This window comes from Nothobranchius furzeri, chromosome 2 (assembly GCF_043380555.1).
Source record: "Nothobranchius furzeri strain GRZ-AD chromosome 2, NfurGRZ-RIMD1, whole genome shotgun sequence".
Lineage (NCBI taxonomy): Eukaryota > Metazoa > Chordata > Actinopteri > Cyprinodontiformes > Nothobranchiidae > Nothobranchius > Nothobranchius furzeri.
Genome location: NC_091742.1, coordinates 97,936,203 through 97,953,630, shown reverse-complemented (window position 1 = coordinate 97,953,630; position 17,428 = coordinate 97,936,203). Strand labels below are relative to the sequence as shown.

At 44.8% G+C, this 17,428-nt stretch overlaps 2 protein-coding genes across 5 annotated transcripts in view; both read right to left on the bottom strand.

Annotated features, from left to right (window-relative positions):
- Positions 1 to 17,428, bottom strand: part of LOC129154097 (zinc finger protein 850) — a 244,280-nt gene that overhangs the window by 161,967 nt on the left and 64,885 nt on the right.
- The window catches only part of LOC129154101 (gastrula zinc finger protein XlCGF57.1-like), a 36,070-nt gene that overhangs the window by 11,208 nt on the left and 7,434 nt on the right, over positions 1 to 17,428 (bottom strand). For 3 of the 4 annotated variants that reach the window (XM_054733907.2, XM_054733908.2, XM_070548471.1), the window contains exon 3: positions 522 to 1,040. In XM_054733907.2, the coding sequence (XP_054589882.2) occupies positions 522 to 1,040 (519 nt within the window). Of the gene's footprint in view, positions 1 to 521; positions 1,041 to 6,539; positions 7,657 to 17,428 lie in introns of those variants that run through there. The other variant, XM_070548470.1, reaches the window with a different exon arrangement.

Sequence of the window (17,428 nt, the reverse complement as noted above, 5' to 3'; positions counted from 1 at the left end):
AGACTGAGAGGAGCTGGAGAGAGAAGCGCAGTGAATCGAGAGGTTTTGAAGGTTTTGATTACTTTATTTGTTCTTGTTTTCTTTTTGTTTGGTTATCCTATTCGGATAAACAGGAGGGATTATGTTATGTTTATTATTAACTGAATGTATCATTCTATGTCTAAAAACACACACACACACACACACACACACACACACACACACACACACACACACACACACACACACACACCAGAAGCAGAGTATGGGTGGGATGAGGCTGGCCCATACTCTGGAACAGCAGCTGCTATGTGTTGACTCTCATGTGATTTGTTTGTTTACATTTGTAGTAAACCTTTCTCCAGTCATCAGGACTAAATGATTTAGGTTTCTTCTGGACTTTCCTGCACGAGTCTACATGTTGCTGCACTCTAACACATTTCTTATGAACCAAACAGCCTGAAGACCTGACTGCTGGATGACTCGTCTCCCTCACGTGTCTCTGGAGAGACCACTTGTGAAGAACTTGTTGACAGACTTACCATCTGACTCAGAAGACCTGCTCTCATTCCAGTCATCATCTTCATCTCCAGTTTCAGACCCAGAGTCTGACAGCTCAGAGTCCAGATTCACATCATCATCATCATCATCATCATCATCATCATCATCATCATCTCCACTAACTTCAGTCTCTGAAGAACCAGATGTTTGTTCATGAGGGTTCAGATCTGGGTTCCTGCTAGTTCCTGCTCCTCCACCAGTTTCTGCTGCCATCTGGTCAGCTGAGCTGCTGGTTGGAACATCTCTGTCTTCTATTTGCTGCTGATGAAGCTGTGAGACCAGAGGTTTCTCTTCATCATCCTCACTCTTTATAGAAGCAGCAGTAACAGGAGAACCGACAGCTTCAGTCTCCTCCTTCAAACAGAGATGCTCTCCCTCCAGACTGGTCCAGAGCTCCTCCTGTTCCTCCTTTATGTGGAGGTGTTCTGGGTCCTGCTGGTCCACACCAGCACTCTGTTCTTCAGGAGCTTCTTCTTTAACCAGCACCAGCTGTGGAACATCTGTAGGAAACACAGACACATGATGTTACAGACCACCATACCTTTATATTTACACCACGAGTGATACTGGCTACATGATGTGGGGAAAAGGAACAAGAACATGAACTTCATTTAGATAAAAACAGATTTCTACTTTAGGAACAATAAAAACTTCCATCACAATCAGCGTGTTTGTTTCTGACCAGAACTTCTAAGCCTCCTACTCACAACCCAAGCTTTAGATCTGAAGCTGATGTGAGGAGAAACGTCTCCAAGATCAAATCAGCAACTATTCAGTCAAAAGGAAAATGAATAAACACTTAGATGTAGCTGCTGTCAGTAACAACCTTTCACTTTGAAGCTCTCAGCAGGCTAGAGCACTACAAAGCAAAGGAATCTTACTAATTAGCATTTTGGGAGATTTATTATTATTAGTAGTAGTGGGTTACTTAGTGACTGAGCAGTGGGCGGAGCCTGTTGTTTTCTACTCATTGTATTATTTTTCAGCGTTTTATTGTGATTCCTTTCGTGACCTCGGTCTGGGACACGTGCTGTATGAATAAACTTGGTTCTTCTTCCACCACAGAGAAAGGCTGCTCTTCCAGCATCATGAACTTCCTCATGGTCCGGTTATTAGCCGAGCCTTCTGACGCTCATACAGACGGGTGTTGGTAAGCGTAGCTGCGTCTGACTGGGAGGTGTTTATCTCAGCAGCCATCCCTGGAAACTCACCTCACTCCACCCAGACTTTGTTCTTTACGTCGTATTAAACCAGCTGTGATCAGCTTCCCCAGGAGCTGGAGCTTTTCACTGCAGGACTCAAAGCTTACATCACTCTCGCAGACGGAGTTAAAGTTAGGCGGACATGTTGTTTTACATTGTTGCTGCTGTCCTGCACAGCATGAAGGAAAAGGGGAAGAAGCCCAAGTGCTGCACACAGGGTTCACACAGGTGTTGCTGGTATGATCAGAACATCCCAAACTAACACCAACGTAGATACACAATAGACAACTTGTATTAAGTACTGATGAGCTATCTGCAGGGGAACAGGACCAGCTGGCATCCTCACACCAAAAGGAGGAACGGGTGTCTTTTATAAACCAGCCAGGCACTAACTGGTGTGTTTCCATTACCGAAACTTCCCAGTATGACCGTCTCCACTTCACCGGAGCCAGCCAAACCGGTCGTTTTCCTAGTGCAACGTTAAAATCATGGTTGTTACAGTTTTATTTAGTCGTGTTCACTTGTTATCGAATCTTCCTCTCATCATCAACCATCTAAAACCTCACTCTTCATTGTAGCACCTGCCTGCAGCTCAGCAGGTCTGGTGCTCCCTGTCTCACCCTCAGCAGGTCTGCTGCTCCCTGTCTCACCCTCAGCAGGTCTGGTGCTCCCTGTCTCACCTTCTTCATCATTTTCCTGCTGAACTTCCTCTGGTCTCTTATATGAAAAGAGTAACATCAATAAGGTATAAAAAACAAAATGTGATGAGAATGTCACAAACAAGCAACAATCACACTTACAAATTCCATTTTATGTGGAGATTCTACTTTTTTATTTATTTCGTGACAAATGGTTTGTGTCTGTTACTGTCGAATCGTGTCAAGTTCACCACTTTTTGTTGACTAGCAGTGAAGTTTAATGTTTAATGCTGCCTAGCAAGATGTTTACGTTAGTCAGCCAGTCTAGCGTTTGACCAGAAATACAATTATCCTCTTGGACTAAATTATTACCAACTCACATTTCCTTTCTTTCTTTTTTTGCCCGTGAGAAGAACTCGCAGAGCTGCTGTCATCCCGGCTCTGACTCCCGCTTCACTCAGCCAGCCTTACTGCCTGAGGGGAGGGGCTGTGTCAGTGAGAAGTCTGCGGTGTCTTTCAAAATAAAAGCTCGCAAGTCAAATATTTCAAAATCATTTTTTTCTTCTCCATGTTATTGGGGGGGACAAATGTGCGTTTGTCCAATATTGGAGGGGACGTGTCCCATCAGTTTCCCCCGACCCCCCCCCCCCCCCCCCCGGTTCCTACGCCCTTGCCCAGAATATCTAAAATTAGGATGGGGAGCAGATCTTTTAGTTATCAGGCTCCTCTCCTGTGGAACCAGCTCCCAGCTTTAGTCCGTGAGGCAGACACCTTGTCTACTTTTAAGACTAGGCTTAAAACATTTTAATTTGATAGGGCCTATAGTTAAAATCTGATGTTAGCCTAGATCTGGACAAGTGGGGGAGTAGAGGGAGGTGGAGTGTACAGTCGGTAAAGACGGCTCTCCCATGCTCTGCCTCCAACATGCCTACATCTAAATAGGATAGATAATCCAAGGTTATCTCTGTAGTTATGCTGCTATAGGCTTAGACTGCTGGAGGATACACTGACCACTTTCCACACTCTACTACTTTCTTCTACAATCTGCTCTTTAACTGTATTATTTCCTGCTATTTCAGCTGTTAACTTTATTTTCTCTCTAAGTGTTTTTCTCCCCAGAAGAAGCTACAATGATGTTCTGCTGAGCTGTGGTGGCCTCATGGAGGGGGCCATCGTCTAGCATACTGCTGCTAACCACAAACGTTCTCCCTCTCCTGATAATAAATATTTGCTTTCCTTGACGTTGGATGTGCTACTGCTAATTTATCCCTTTAATACCATACCATACCATATTTATTTATAAAGCACCATTTCAAAATAGCATGGCAGCTAACCAAAGTGCTGTACATAAAAAAACCAAATGCTTGACAGAGAAACACAATAAGAACAGGCAAAATACATAAGACCAAAGCATAAATAGTCGGAGATAAAAATTCTACTAAAAACAATCAAATAGGAGGACAGTTAACAGCACTATAAAAATAAAATAATGCGACGAATAATAAAAACATTTGAAATGGCACAAATAAAACGAAATAAAATACCAGATGGTGCGAGGTGCCAAAAGTGAGCAACTAAATCATAAAAATGGAATTAAAAACTCAAATCTGGTGCTAGATTGTCATGAAAAGTGTCACGGAGGGAAGGCTATGCTAAAGAAGTGCGTTTTCATGGCCAACTTGAAACTGCTAAAAGAGGGAGCCAGACGCACATGGAGGGGCAGAGATTTCCAGAGTTCTGGGGCTGCATAAGAGAAGGCACGCTCCCCCCGTGATTTGTACCGAACCTTTGGAACAACAAGCAGCAGATAATCTGCTGGCCGAAGGGCACGGGTTTGAACATATGGGGTCAGCAGGTCCATCAGATAGGATGGGGATGGGCAGTACAAAGCCTTGTAAACATATAACAGGACCTTGAAGTTAATCCTAAATTTGACTGGGAGCCAGTGTAAATCTGCGAGGATGGGTGTGATGTGCATGCGTCTGTCGGTGTTGGTTAAAAATCTGACCGCGGCATTTTGAACCTTCTGCAGTTTCCTTAAGGCTGAAACATCAATCCCAATAAGGACAGAATTTGCGTAATCCAGACGTGAAGTAATAAAAGCATGAATGACTGACTCAAGATCCGGGCGTTTGAGGATTGACTTAAGATGAGTGATGCGGCGGAGTTGGAAAAAGCAGGACTTGACAGTAGCGTTGACTTGTGAAGACATTGAAAGGTCAGAGTCCAGTTTCACACCTAGGCTAGTGGCACATGATTTGAGATTGAGTGGGAGAGTTGAGACATCTAAAGCACCATTCATGTTAGTGGGGCTAAAAAGTATGGCATCTGATTTGCTGTCATATAACCCTAGGCAGTTTTGAGAAAGCCAGGATCTGACCTGGGAGAGGCATTCTGACATTATAGAAAATGAGTGCTGTTGGTTGATTTGAAGGTAGATCTTTAGCTTAGATGCTTTGAGGGTTCTGTGTCTACAAAGGTGGTGCTACCATCTGAGACCTTATGGGTAACGGTTCCCCGTGGTGCTACGGTCCACGTTGGTGAGGTCTCTCTATATCACTTGGATCCTGGTGAGCATAGGTCTGTAGTGGAGTCCTCTCCTTTCTATGATAACATCTCTTTTGCTCTCTCTAGAAGGACGGTGGATCGGGTGACGTTCGGCGGTCCGACCGTGGTTCAAGTGGGTGTGGTGAACAGGGTGCTGCGTGAGCTGAAGTCGGATCCCGATCTTCGGTATCAACCAGTGTCTTACTCCTGGTCCTCCTCTGACTCGGTGATGATATTCATTATTAGCATAAACATCTGCTTGATTTGGGCTATGTTCCTTTTCCAATACCGTCGGTTCTCCGCCGAATTGGAAATTCTGGAGACGTCGATCGCTGATGTTAGCGGACGCCTGATTCGGACCTTGGAACTGCGTCGCGATAGACCGGCTGCCCAGGCGTCTGCGCCGGAGCCGGTGAGTTCCTCTCCTCCTCCGCCTCCTCCTCCTCCAACATCAGGGACGTAGAGAATGGAGGATCCCGGTTATCAGGCTCGGTGGTTCCACAGTCGTCTATCTCCGGTTACACACTTTTGTTTGTTTGTGAGTGTGCATGGTTGTCTTTCATGTTATACGTCACGTGCAGACTTAGGGTGTGTTGAGATGGACGTGCTGTGGGCTCCTGGAGTCAGGTAAACGGCCAGGTAACAGTAAGTGGGTTAGGTCACATAGTACTGTTGTCCAAATTTTTGTTTTTTTTCTCTTTACTAATCACAATTCCTTATGGGTGCATTCACATGAAGGGTTTACTAACTACTGATTTACATTTTAGTACTGATTTAAATTTCTGTTTTTTTTTACAGTATCTTTGAAGTTGATTTAAAAGTGATTGTTATGATTATCAAGTTGATTTACCTTACGGGCCATAACCAATTTTGCCCCTATCCTGACAGCATGTATTTCCAGTGAGGATTCACTGATACCAGTTAGGGTTCTTTCATTTTCTGCTTTTCGCATCATCCTTTTTGTATCTTACACAGAGAGGGTTGCATCCTTTTCTTCACTTAATGGGTAATTCACATAAAACTTACACATAGGACAACAGGTACTCATAGAATTTGTTTTTTTTTTCTTTGATGACATGAAATGCCATTTTGTCGTGTCTACATTGAAGTGCCTGCACTGTGCTCTCTCTCCTCTGCTGAGCTCGTGAGGATCCTGCTTCCTGGAGGTGGATCCGTGACTCGTCATCTGCATCGACTACTCCTGGGTGGTGCTCCGGCTCGTTGGCCTTGGACGATCGTGGTTCCGGCATGGCTGCTGGGACACCTCATTCGTTGGGATTACTGTCTACTACTCTTCCCTTTTTGTGGATTACGATAAGTACTGTTGCAAAGTTCAATTTTTATTTCGAATATTACCCTGCCAGTGAATACGAAGTTCAATTTTTATTTGGAATATTACCCTACCGGTGGATACAAAGATCAATTTGCTTTTTGGAATTATTGCCTGCTCGTGGATATACACTAGATTTGCTCCTGCTTTGCCGTTTTGCCCGTGAGGATATAAAGCTGCTGTTGCTTCAATTGTGGCTTCCCTGAGAAATAGTTAATAACCTGCTGACTTGTTTTCTTCCTGAGGAGTGTGCGAGACTGTTCTTCGGCGTGGGGTTCGTACCTCACCACAGTTGGCTGTTCCAGTGGGATCGCGTCCTATCGGTTGTGAAGATTCTTCATAACTTGGGTTTGTTCAACGACCAAGTGGTCTCTTGCAGGACCACATTGACCTTGAAAAGGGGGGATGTGTAGCGTTAGGAAGTATGATGGTCTGCCCTTAACAGCTGCCCCTTCACACAGTAACACCGCCAAGGTCGGACGCTTGGTTCAGTATGTTTACATTCCAGGAGAAGAGACAGAAGAACGCTTTTCATGGGTTAATTAAAGTACTTCATTTGTGATAAGCTAATCAAAGCATTTGTTGATCATTAATAATCAGGTGAATGATCTGTGAAATAAAGATGTCATGAGTTATGTGTTTAAATGAATAAACAGGGCTGCCCAGACACACTGATATGCATTACCATGGAAACGCATGACACATTGTTTTCAACCAATCGGAACTTTCGCCTGTGGTAGGGCAGAATCTGGTTTGTTTATGAAAGTAGTCCAATCCGGTTTAGTAAGATTCTCAAACAACTGGGAGATATAAAAAGAAGGCAACGCCATTTTAGGTCAGTTCCACGTTACGTCCGACTTTCAGCAGTTACGTATTAAACTCAGCTCCCGGACATCCGAGTTCCTAAGGATTTCCATCGTCATCATTAAGAAGTTCAGACTGGCCAGCTGGACTTCCTACTTTGAGCTGAAATCTGTCAAGCTTGAGATTTTCTGTCGTTCACCTCAGTCAACGAGACGACGGTCCTTCAAAATAAGAGTAAACTTGTTGACGCCTGCCAATGTACCTGAGTCGACCCTTCAGACGGGCGTTGTTTGCTGTGACCGCTGTTTCAACCAGCTCCAGTATCGCTGAAGGTCCGAGACCTGGCAATTCCTGATCTAACACGGGAGGCTCTTACTGGGTACGTAAATACGGCAAATGGCGGCTCATGTCATCAGCTTCTGAAGCCTTGTGGTAGCCTAGTCATAACAAACCAGATCCGCTACTCAGCCTAGAGATTCTGAACAAAACACACACACACACACACCAAACCGAACCATCTACATCCATATGCATCCATCATTGAGATAGTCCTGGTAGATTGTAAGATTTTATAATTATAGAAATTAAAGATTCTTAAACGATCCCAACTTTCTCTCTTTCTTGTCTCTCAGTCAATACAAAGTGTTTAAGTAAACTCCCTGATGATAAAAACAGCCTCTTCTGATTGATTACTTAGTTTGTATAAATATACCAAATCAGGTAATTAAATTATCTAATTACAGTATATAAATATACAACTTCAAATCACAACATATGTAAATTGAAAAGAGGAGAGGACCCAGGATGGAGCCCTGTGGTACACCCCATGGAAGTGGGACATTGGTAGAAGAGCAGTCTCCAACAAGAACACTAAAACACTGACCATTAAGGTACGACTTAAACCATTCGAGGGCAGTACCGGTCACACCCACCCAAAATTCTTTTTTTTTTTTTTTTTAACGTGTCCTGTCTGGCTGTGAAGCAAGCAGAATTGATGTCTGAATGCTGGTAACAAGCCTTACAGTTTTACTCTCAGGTGGAGCATCAGAGCATCTGCTTTTAATGTCTCAGGTGGAGCATCAAAGAGTCTGCTTTTAATGTCGCACCTGATATTTAAAACTTTATTGTTATTGTTTTTGAATGCTTTGTAATTTCGACCAGACACGGAGACAGAGGTGAAAGAGAAAGGAAAAGAGAAAAGGTGGGGAGAGAGGGGGAGAGGTGGGGGGGGGATTCAACAAAAATAAACAATAATGAACAAGAGTCTGCTTCTAGACCTGCAAAATGAGACGAGAAAAAAGCAAAACATAACAAAAAAATGGGACACAACACCAATATAACAAAATCAAGCTATCACTGCGTCAACTTGATGAAGAAATATATAATCAATCATTGTTTAACTAAACAGTCACACGATAATATACCACAGTGCATTGAGTGCCCACCATAGTCTTAAGACATGTGTTGAACGTGCCCAAGCCCATACTTATGAGAGCACCATGTGAGCACCTGTGTGTGTACACGCGCTTGTTTATGTAAGGTTTATCTATAGGAGCGTCCAATAGAGAGTGTGAGGGACCACAGATCTGCCCCCCAAAGACGCGTAGGAGACGGGGGGGAGCTCCAAGTCCCAGAGATCCAGGCGCTGCCCCAGAACACAGGAACCCCAAGGAGCCCGCAACCAGAAAGGCCCCCGCCCCCCTCGAGAGGCACAGAGGATCGCCCCGGGGGGCCACAACCAGCAGCCGGCAGAGCCCCGGGAGATATCAGCGGCAAGTCCTCAGGCCTGCCCGCAGCCTCCCACCCCCTAGCCGGCCGAGTCCGGGACCCAGCGACCCGGGACCCAGGGGCGACCACCCCCGCCGGGGACCCAGCAGAGCCCAGGGACCCAGACCCCCCCAGGCCGCCACCGGGATTGATCAGGCAGATGCCAAAAATCTTAAACTCCCTGACCCGGGAGCCACGAACACTCAGGCAGACCAAGGCATCACACCCACACCAGGTGTGACAGGGGGGAGGGGAGACGAAGATCTGTATCATCAAAGGAGGTCCCAGGAGAAGGGAGGAGTCAAAGGCCCCACCTGACATATACAGTCATACACAAACACAGTCACACACTCCCTCCCTCATGCTCACACATGCACATACAACCAAAGACTTACAAAAATACACGCCGGACACCCATTCATGCTCCCCATACACACCCTATTCACTCTGGTCCCGGTAATGCTGCACATGGGGTACAACCACCACCGGTTACCAGAGTTTGACCCTTTCTGCTGGGGTGCTGATGAGCAGGCTCCCCCGCCCACCGCCGAGCACAGCAACCCACCACCCCAGACCCCAACCAGACGGCCAGATCTCCCTCCTAGTCTCCAGCCCCAGGCAGCCAAGCAACAACAGAGGTGTGCTAAGACCCCCTGGTCTCCCTCCACCTGCTCCAACATAGTGTTGTGTGTTAATGAGGTGTATTCTATTGCTGTGGTGAGCGGGCAGTGCGGGCATTTTCTGGCCTATGCCAGCTGATGCCACTGCACCGCCCTACTTGCACCCACAGCCCTTGGTGTCTAAATGCAGTTTAAAATTCGAAGTGGGCACCGGCACTCGGGAGGAGGCTGAGAACTCCCCCTGCCAAGTGCCGTTGAATGTGCTCACTCCCAAGGCCCTAAGTGTATGTTTGCGTGGAATGTCGTCGGTGGAAGTGCATAAGGTGCAAATAAAATTGGGGGGCAGGAAGCCACAGGAATGCGGAAATGGGGTCCATACCCGCACTCCTCGACTTGTCCACCCCCCAAGGTCCTATGTGCATGTTTGTGTGATGATGTGAGGGAGCAGGAGGAGAGAAATAAACGGGGATGGGGAGGAATGGCTGGTAGGGCTTAGCCCTCCAGGGAGCCAGCTCCCCCACTGACCCCAATAGGCACCTCCGTTGTCATACCGCCGCCCAGGGCATGGAGACCCCAGCCCATCCTGCCAGGGCCCAAAGCAGCAGCATCACAGAGCCCCACAGAGCCCGAGGGAGCCGACCCAGCCCCACCCCAGCAGAATATCTATGCCCATCCCTGCATTTGCACAACTTCCAGAATATATAAGACATAAGACATCCAGGTAAGGTTGGGTCCTCCCCCTCCTGGACCTCCCCCTCCCCTGTGATGGGACAACAGAGGAGCCAGGGCCTGCCCTACGCCCCTGAACCCGGGCCAGGTACTTCTGCGTATTCCTGCCTTCTTCCCGGCAGCGTACATGTAGGGACCTGACCCCCAAGGCCCAGCCCAGATCCCCACACGGGGCCGGCCACCCCAACACCCCGAGCCCCCAGGCCCCCACCCAGACCCACCCAGGGGCAATGCAGCCGCCAGGCAGTGACCCATGGCCGCCGCCAAGACCTCCAAGGGGCTCCACTCACAACCGCCAGCAGTACACCCCCCGAGGCAACCCAAGCACCTCCAGAGGGGGGGAACGGCCCCCCAGTGCCAGACATCCCCAGTGAACCCATCCCCAGGGAACATCCAGATACTCCAAACTCAGACCCCCCACCCCCCCACCCACATCATCCCGCAGGACATCATCAACGGCCCCCCATCACCGCCATGTGATGGAACCGATCAAAGGAGCCCAGAGAGATTTATTTGAAGTGGAAGCAGAGGCTAAATCAAGTGCAATATGATCTAACAAAAGATTTCTATACTGGTTAATGCAGAGATTTTCTCTATTTTTCCAATTCAAGAGGATAGTTTTCTTAGCGATGCATATGGCAGTCAGAACCACGTGAACCAAAGATTTTTCAATCGGGACATCATCCAGGTTTCCCAGTAAACAAAGAGAGGGGGTGATTGGGATATGACATTTCAGAGACTTTGACAGGTCTTCACATACTCTACCCCAAAATTCCTGGACAGGTGGACAGGACCACAGTGCATGAACGTAATTGTCAGGAATGTTGTTTGTGCAGTGTGTACAGATGTCAGACGACACAAACCCCATCTTGAACATCCGATGACCTGTATAGTGTACTCTGTGTAGAACTTTGTACTGAATTAATTGTAAATTGGGGTGTCTGATCATTTTAAAAGTTTTTAAACAAGTTTGGGACCAGAAGTTCTGGTCAAAGCTGACTGATAGATCCACCTCCCATTTTTCAATAGGGATTGCTATTCTATCGTCTATTTTGGACAGTGTCTTATATACTTTAGACAGTAGTTTAGGGGGTTTGAGATTGCAGAAGTCTAAAACCCTTGGCGGGGTTTGTAATTCTATTTTATTGAGCTTAAATTTTTGTTTGACTACAGATTTGATTTGGTGGTATTCTAAAAAGCTATTCTTTTCTATTCCAAATTGGGAGACTATTCTATTAAATGGGATGAAGTCCAATCCTTCATATATGTTTTCCAGGTATAGGATTCCTTTATTTTTCCAGTCCAGAAGGTTCATCATTTTATTATTTTGCAAAATATCAGGATTATTCCAGATAGGTGTGCGTCTGCATGGTACTAGTGAAGACTCTGTCATTTTAAGATACTCCCACCATGCTGTCAGAGAAGTGCTGATACTAATACTTTTGAAGCCTTCATGTTTTCTTACGCTTGAGCTAATAAATGGTAAGTCTGAAAGCTCTATCGTATTGCAAAGTGTCTGTTCTATATCTAACCAGGACTCGTCTAATGGGTTATCTTGCAACCATCTTGGTATATATTGCAGCCTGTTGGCTAAAAAATAATAATAAAAGTTGGGTAGATCCAGTCCTCCTCTGTCTTTGCTCTTCTGAAGCGTTTTTAAGCTAATTCGTGGAGGTTTATCCTGCCAGAGGAATTTGGTAATTGAGGAGTCCAGAGATCTAAACCAGTCAGCTGGTGGTTTGTTTGGGATCATTGAAAATAAGTAATTTATTCTGGGTAAGACCATCATTTTAATTGTAGCAACTCTTCCCATCAGTGATATTGGTAAGGATTTCCATCTAGCAAGATCATCCTCCACTTTCTTTAAAAGTGGGATGTAGTTTAATTTGGTTAGATCTGCTAACTTGGGAGAGACATTAATTCCCAGGTATGTGATATTACCTGACTCCAGTTGAGTATTAAGTAAATTGACAAAAGAGAAATTAATTGGTAGAACTGTTGATTTTAACCAGTTTATAGAGTAATCTGAAACTTTTGAAAAAGAGTTTATCAGTTCTATTGAATGAGACAGAGACGATTGAGAATTCTGGAGGAAGAGTAAAACATCATCTGCATAAAGACTGATCTTATGTTCTATTTTATTACACTTTATCCCTTTAATACCTGTTGTTTGCCTAATTGCTGCTGCTAGTGGTTCGATAAAGATAGCAAACAGTGAGGGGGAGAGTGGGCATCCCGAAGAAACGGTAAAAAACATCACCTTCGACCGAGTACATCGCCTTGGAGCTAAAAGAGGGGACAGCAGACGACCTCGTCCCATCGTGGCTAAATTTGAACATTTTAAGCAGAAGGATCTGGTTAAAAGTCACGGAAGAGAGCTCAAAGGCAAAGACTTCAGCGTTAATGACCAGTTTCCTAAGGAAATCCTGGATCGGCGCAGAGTTCTCTTTCCGCTGCGTAAAAAGTTTATCCAAGATGGGAAGAGAGCTGTCATCTCAGTGGATAAGCTTTATGTGGATAATAAACTTTACAAGGAGCGAGGAGTGACAGACTGGCTGTATTAGCCCAACATCAGGTCAGACCTTTATTTTTCTTATCAGATTCACTGGGTTTGAGCACGTCAGTAATAAACAGCTGCTAGATCCGTGTTTTAGATGATGAGTTCACCTGTTCATCATCACCTCACACCCCATCACCTTTTCTTTTTAGTTCTTTCTTCTTTTTTAACCTGTTTCTGTATTTTCCTTTCCTCTTTTTATCTGCTTCTTTACACCTGTATGGCACAACCACACAACTTTCCAACACTGCGTCAGACTCCACACACACACACACACGCACACGCACGCACACACACAGACACACACATGCACACACAGACCCACACACACACACACACAGGAACACGCACGCACACACACACACACACACACACACACACACACACACACACACACACACACACACACACACACACACACACACACACACACATGGATATATTTAAGTCACAACACAATATCATAATTTATGCGTCAAATAATACAACCACAAACACTGTTGAATCCTTATTATTGTTTACTTTTCTGTTATTTATTAACATACTATTTTATACATTTAGATACTTATTCCATCTTATTCACATGAAGGCGTCATATTTTAGCTACTCACACACACATCTATGGGTGCACTAAGATTTGTCTCATGGAACGTACATGGAACTGGCTCAAGAGATAAAAGATTAAAGATTTTTGATCAGTTAAAAAGAATGCAAGCAGACGTAATATTATTACAGGAGACTCATAGATCTGCCACATCGGCAGATGAACTTAAAACACCTGAGTTTCCCAGCATGTTCTCTGCCTGCTATAACTCTAGGCAAAGAGGGGTAGCTATTTTAATACACAAAAACATCAATTTCACAGTACTGGACACAGTTTCTGATCCAGAAGGTAGATTTATAATGTTAAAAATAACTATACAGAACCAACGCTTATGTATTGTGAGCATATACTGTCCAAATATTGATGACCCTCCATTCTTTCATAATTTTTTCTCTGTACTCTCCGAACACTTGGACTGTCCACTTATACTTGGAGGTGATTTTAATCTTTGGATGCACTCCTTAGACAGGCTCAGTACAGCTGGGACTCGGCGCAATTGGCAATCCACTTATATAGTTAAACAGTACATGAGTGATTATGGGCTTTGTGATGCATGGCGATCTCTTCATCCTAACCGTAGAGAGTATACTTTTTTCTCATACGTCCATCACTCTCATTCACGTTTGGATTATTTTCTAGTCAGCAGCTCATTGCTGGCTGACATTTCAGACACTGAGATACACCCTATTGTTGTCAGCGACCATGCTCCTGTTTCTTTAACTCTAGTAAACAAGAAAGCAATCCCACCAAGCAAAAACTGGAGGTTTAATACATCACTGCTTAAAGATGAAGGTTTTATAGAATTTTTTAAAAAGGAGTGGGCTTTATATTTAGAACATAATGACCTGCCTGGAACATCAGCATCTATTCTCTGGGAGGCAGGAAAGGCAGTGATGAGAGGTAAAATAATCTCTTTCTCATCACATAAGAAAAAAACAGAAAATAAACGTATCCAGGAGTTAGAAGAAATCATTAAGTCTTTAGAGACATCCACAGAAGAAGAGTTACTGAGCAAATTACGTAAAGCTAAATTAGAACTTCATGGAATTATTGACAAAAAAACACAATTTTTAGCACAAAGACTACGAATAGAAAACTTTGAACATAGTAATAAATCCGGTAAATTTCTGGCCAGCCAATTAAAAATTAATAAAGAGCAAACTACCATATCTGCTGTTAAAGACTCAACTGGGAATATAGTTTATGACCCTGAAAGAATAAACAACACTTTCAGAGACTTTTACCAAACTTTGTACTCACCACAGATAAACCCATCAGATGACGAGATCGATGAGTTCCTTGATAGGATAACACTTCCTAAATTAACAGACAGCCAAGTTGCAGTCCTGGACTCGCCACTAACATCAGCAGAGCTCCAGGAAGCCCTTAAATCCATGACTAATGGGAAAGCTCCAGGTCCAGACGGGTTCCCAGCAGAGTTCTACAAAGAATTCTGGACCATTTTGGCTCCAACATTTTTCAGAATGGTGAGGGAAATCGAAGAGAGCGGCAGATTACAGCCAAACATGAACTCAGCCAATATTAGTCTCTTGTTAAAACCAGGCAAAGACCCAGCATTTCCAACCAGCTATCGCCCAATTTCTCTTATTAATGTTGATCTCAAAATAATTTGTAAAGCCCTGGCAAAAAGATTAGAGAAGGTAACCCCCTTCTTAATACACCCTGACCAAACTGGTTTCATAAAGGGTAGACAGTCGTCCACTAATTCGCGTAGATTACTTAATTTGATAGATTTCTCTTACAGTAGAAACATAGAAACTAGTATATTATCTCTAGATGCAGAAAAGGCTTTTGATAGAGTTAACTGGAAGTTCTTATTTGCAACTTTACATAAATTTGGTTTTGGGAACTTCTTCATAAACTGGCTACAAACATTATACAGTTCGCCAATTGCACGTGTTAGGACGAACGACCAAATATCAGCTAGCTTCTGTCTTCAGAGGGGGACCAGGCAGGGATGCCCACCCACCCAAAATTCAAGTCTGTGAAGTAGGATGGTGAGGTCTACAGTGTCGAATGCTGCGGTCAGGTCGAGTAAGAGTAACTGCACATGGGAGCCAGAGTCAGTCAGAATCAAGATGTCATTGAGTACCCTAATGTGTGCAGATTCTGTGCTGTAATTACATCTAAAACCTGACTGGAATGGGTCAAGAAGCCCACTGTCATCTAGGTGAGAAGTAAGCTGCGTGAGAGCCAGTTTCTCAACTACTTTTGAGATGAATGGAAGTTTTGAGATTGGGCGATAATTGGCACAGTCAGACTGGTCAAGGCCTGGTTTCTTCAATAGTGGCTGAACAACTGCATTTTTAAAAGCAGCTGGAAACACACCAGAGGAGAAGCTGGAATTGACAATATCTAAAACAGCAGGGGCCACCGCTGGAAGGACATTGCGCAGCAGTCTTGGAGGAAGGCTGTCCTCTGGAGAGCCTGAGGGCTTCAAAGCCAAGATTAGATCAACCAGGGAAGAGAGAGTCACATGAGCAAAGCAAGAGAATGAGGGTGGACAGTGAGGTTCCACACAGGTAACCCAGCCTGAGTAAGAGAAACCGGATCTAACATCCTGGATTTTATGCAGGAAAAAGTTTTGAAACTCATTGCAAAGAGCCCCTGTAGAGGGAGAAGAGTTGGGAGATTCTCTAAGGGATAGTACAGAGGTGAGGACACTGTACAGTTTCTTCTGGTCGTTTTTATGCCTAGTGATTATATTTGCAAAATATCTGTTTCTAGCTGTGCGGACAGCTTTCTGATAGTGGGTCAAAGAATCCTTGAATAATTAGTAGATTTGCAGCTTGTCCTTCCGCCACCGGCGTTCGCAGACCCTACATTGGCGTCTTAGGGCACGAGTCTCCTCATTGAGCCAAGGGCCTGCCACAGTTTTTTTATGTCTGGATTTTAGAGGAGCGACTGCATTTAAAACAGTTGAGCAGGTAGAGTTGAAAGAGGTCAGCAGCTCCTCAACTCCTACACAGGTGGAATCAGGTTGGGAAGTGGATAGAGTCGCAGCTAGGCTAGATGCTAATAGATTGGTGGTGAAAGGGGAAATTATTCTTGTAAGGTGTTGATTATGTTGCCTTTTGGATGGAGGTGTCAAGCCACAGATATTAAAAATAATAGGAGAATGATCAGAGATAAGTGCAGAGTCAACAATCAGATCAGAGATACAGATCCCAAATTACAAAACCAAGTCTAAAATGTGCGATCCTGAATGGGTGGGTGACTGGACCTATTGCTGGAGACCAAAACAATCTAAAATGTCTAAAAAGTCACCAACAAGAGATCTGTCAGGGCAGCAAACATGTATATTAAAATCACCAAGAATAATCCCACGGTCATATTTTGGATGAAAGTCTGTTAAAAGATCAGAAAATTCTGATAAAAAGTTTGAATTGTACTTAGGTGGGCGATAGCAGAGAATAAACAGTAGTGGAGGACTAAAGTCCACCTCAAAAGCCATAAACTCAAAGCTGGCTGGAGTCACTGGTATAGTACGTTTTTTTAGGATGGAAAGAGGATCTGAACATGTTAGTAATCCACCACCACGACCAGTGAGCCAGGGCTCGTTCAGAACCTGACAGTCTGAAGAACAGAGCTCTGACAGAGCAGCTGAATCACCAGGAAGAACCCAGGTCTCGTTCATGCAGAATAATGTCACCTCATGCTGGAAAAAATAATACCTTAAAATGAGGGTTTTATTCCCAATTGACCGGGCATTTAGGACAGCTACCCTGAAGATCGGTGGAAGACCCGAATCAGCTGACCGGGGTGACTGGGCCGCTTGGGCCACCGTAGGATAGCAAAGGTTAGCTTGGTTGACGCCCCGGTGCATCCACGGGTTGGTGGTTGAGGCATTCCGGCGACCGGATTCCCCAGAGAATCTTCGACAGAGCGATGGAATGCGGAAGGTCCGATGATCTCCATGTATCAACTCTGGTGACAGGTGAGGTTTACATCCCATGCACGAACGGCCGGAGGAGGCTCTGAGCCGCACTTTGGAACCCCCGCGTTTGCCACTTCTGCGGGACCGCCGTAAACAGAGGAGCGAAGGACCATCTTAGATCCAAACAGCGGT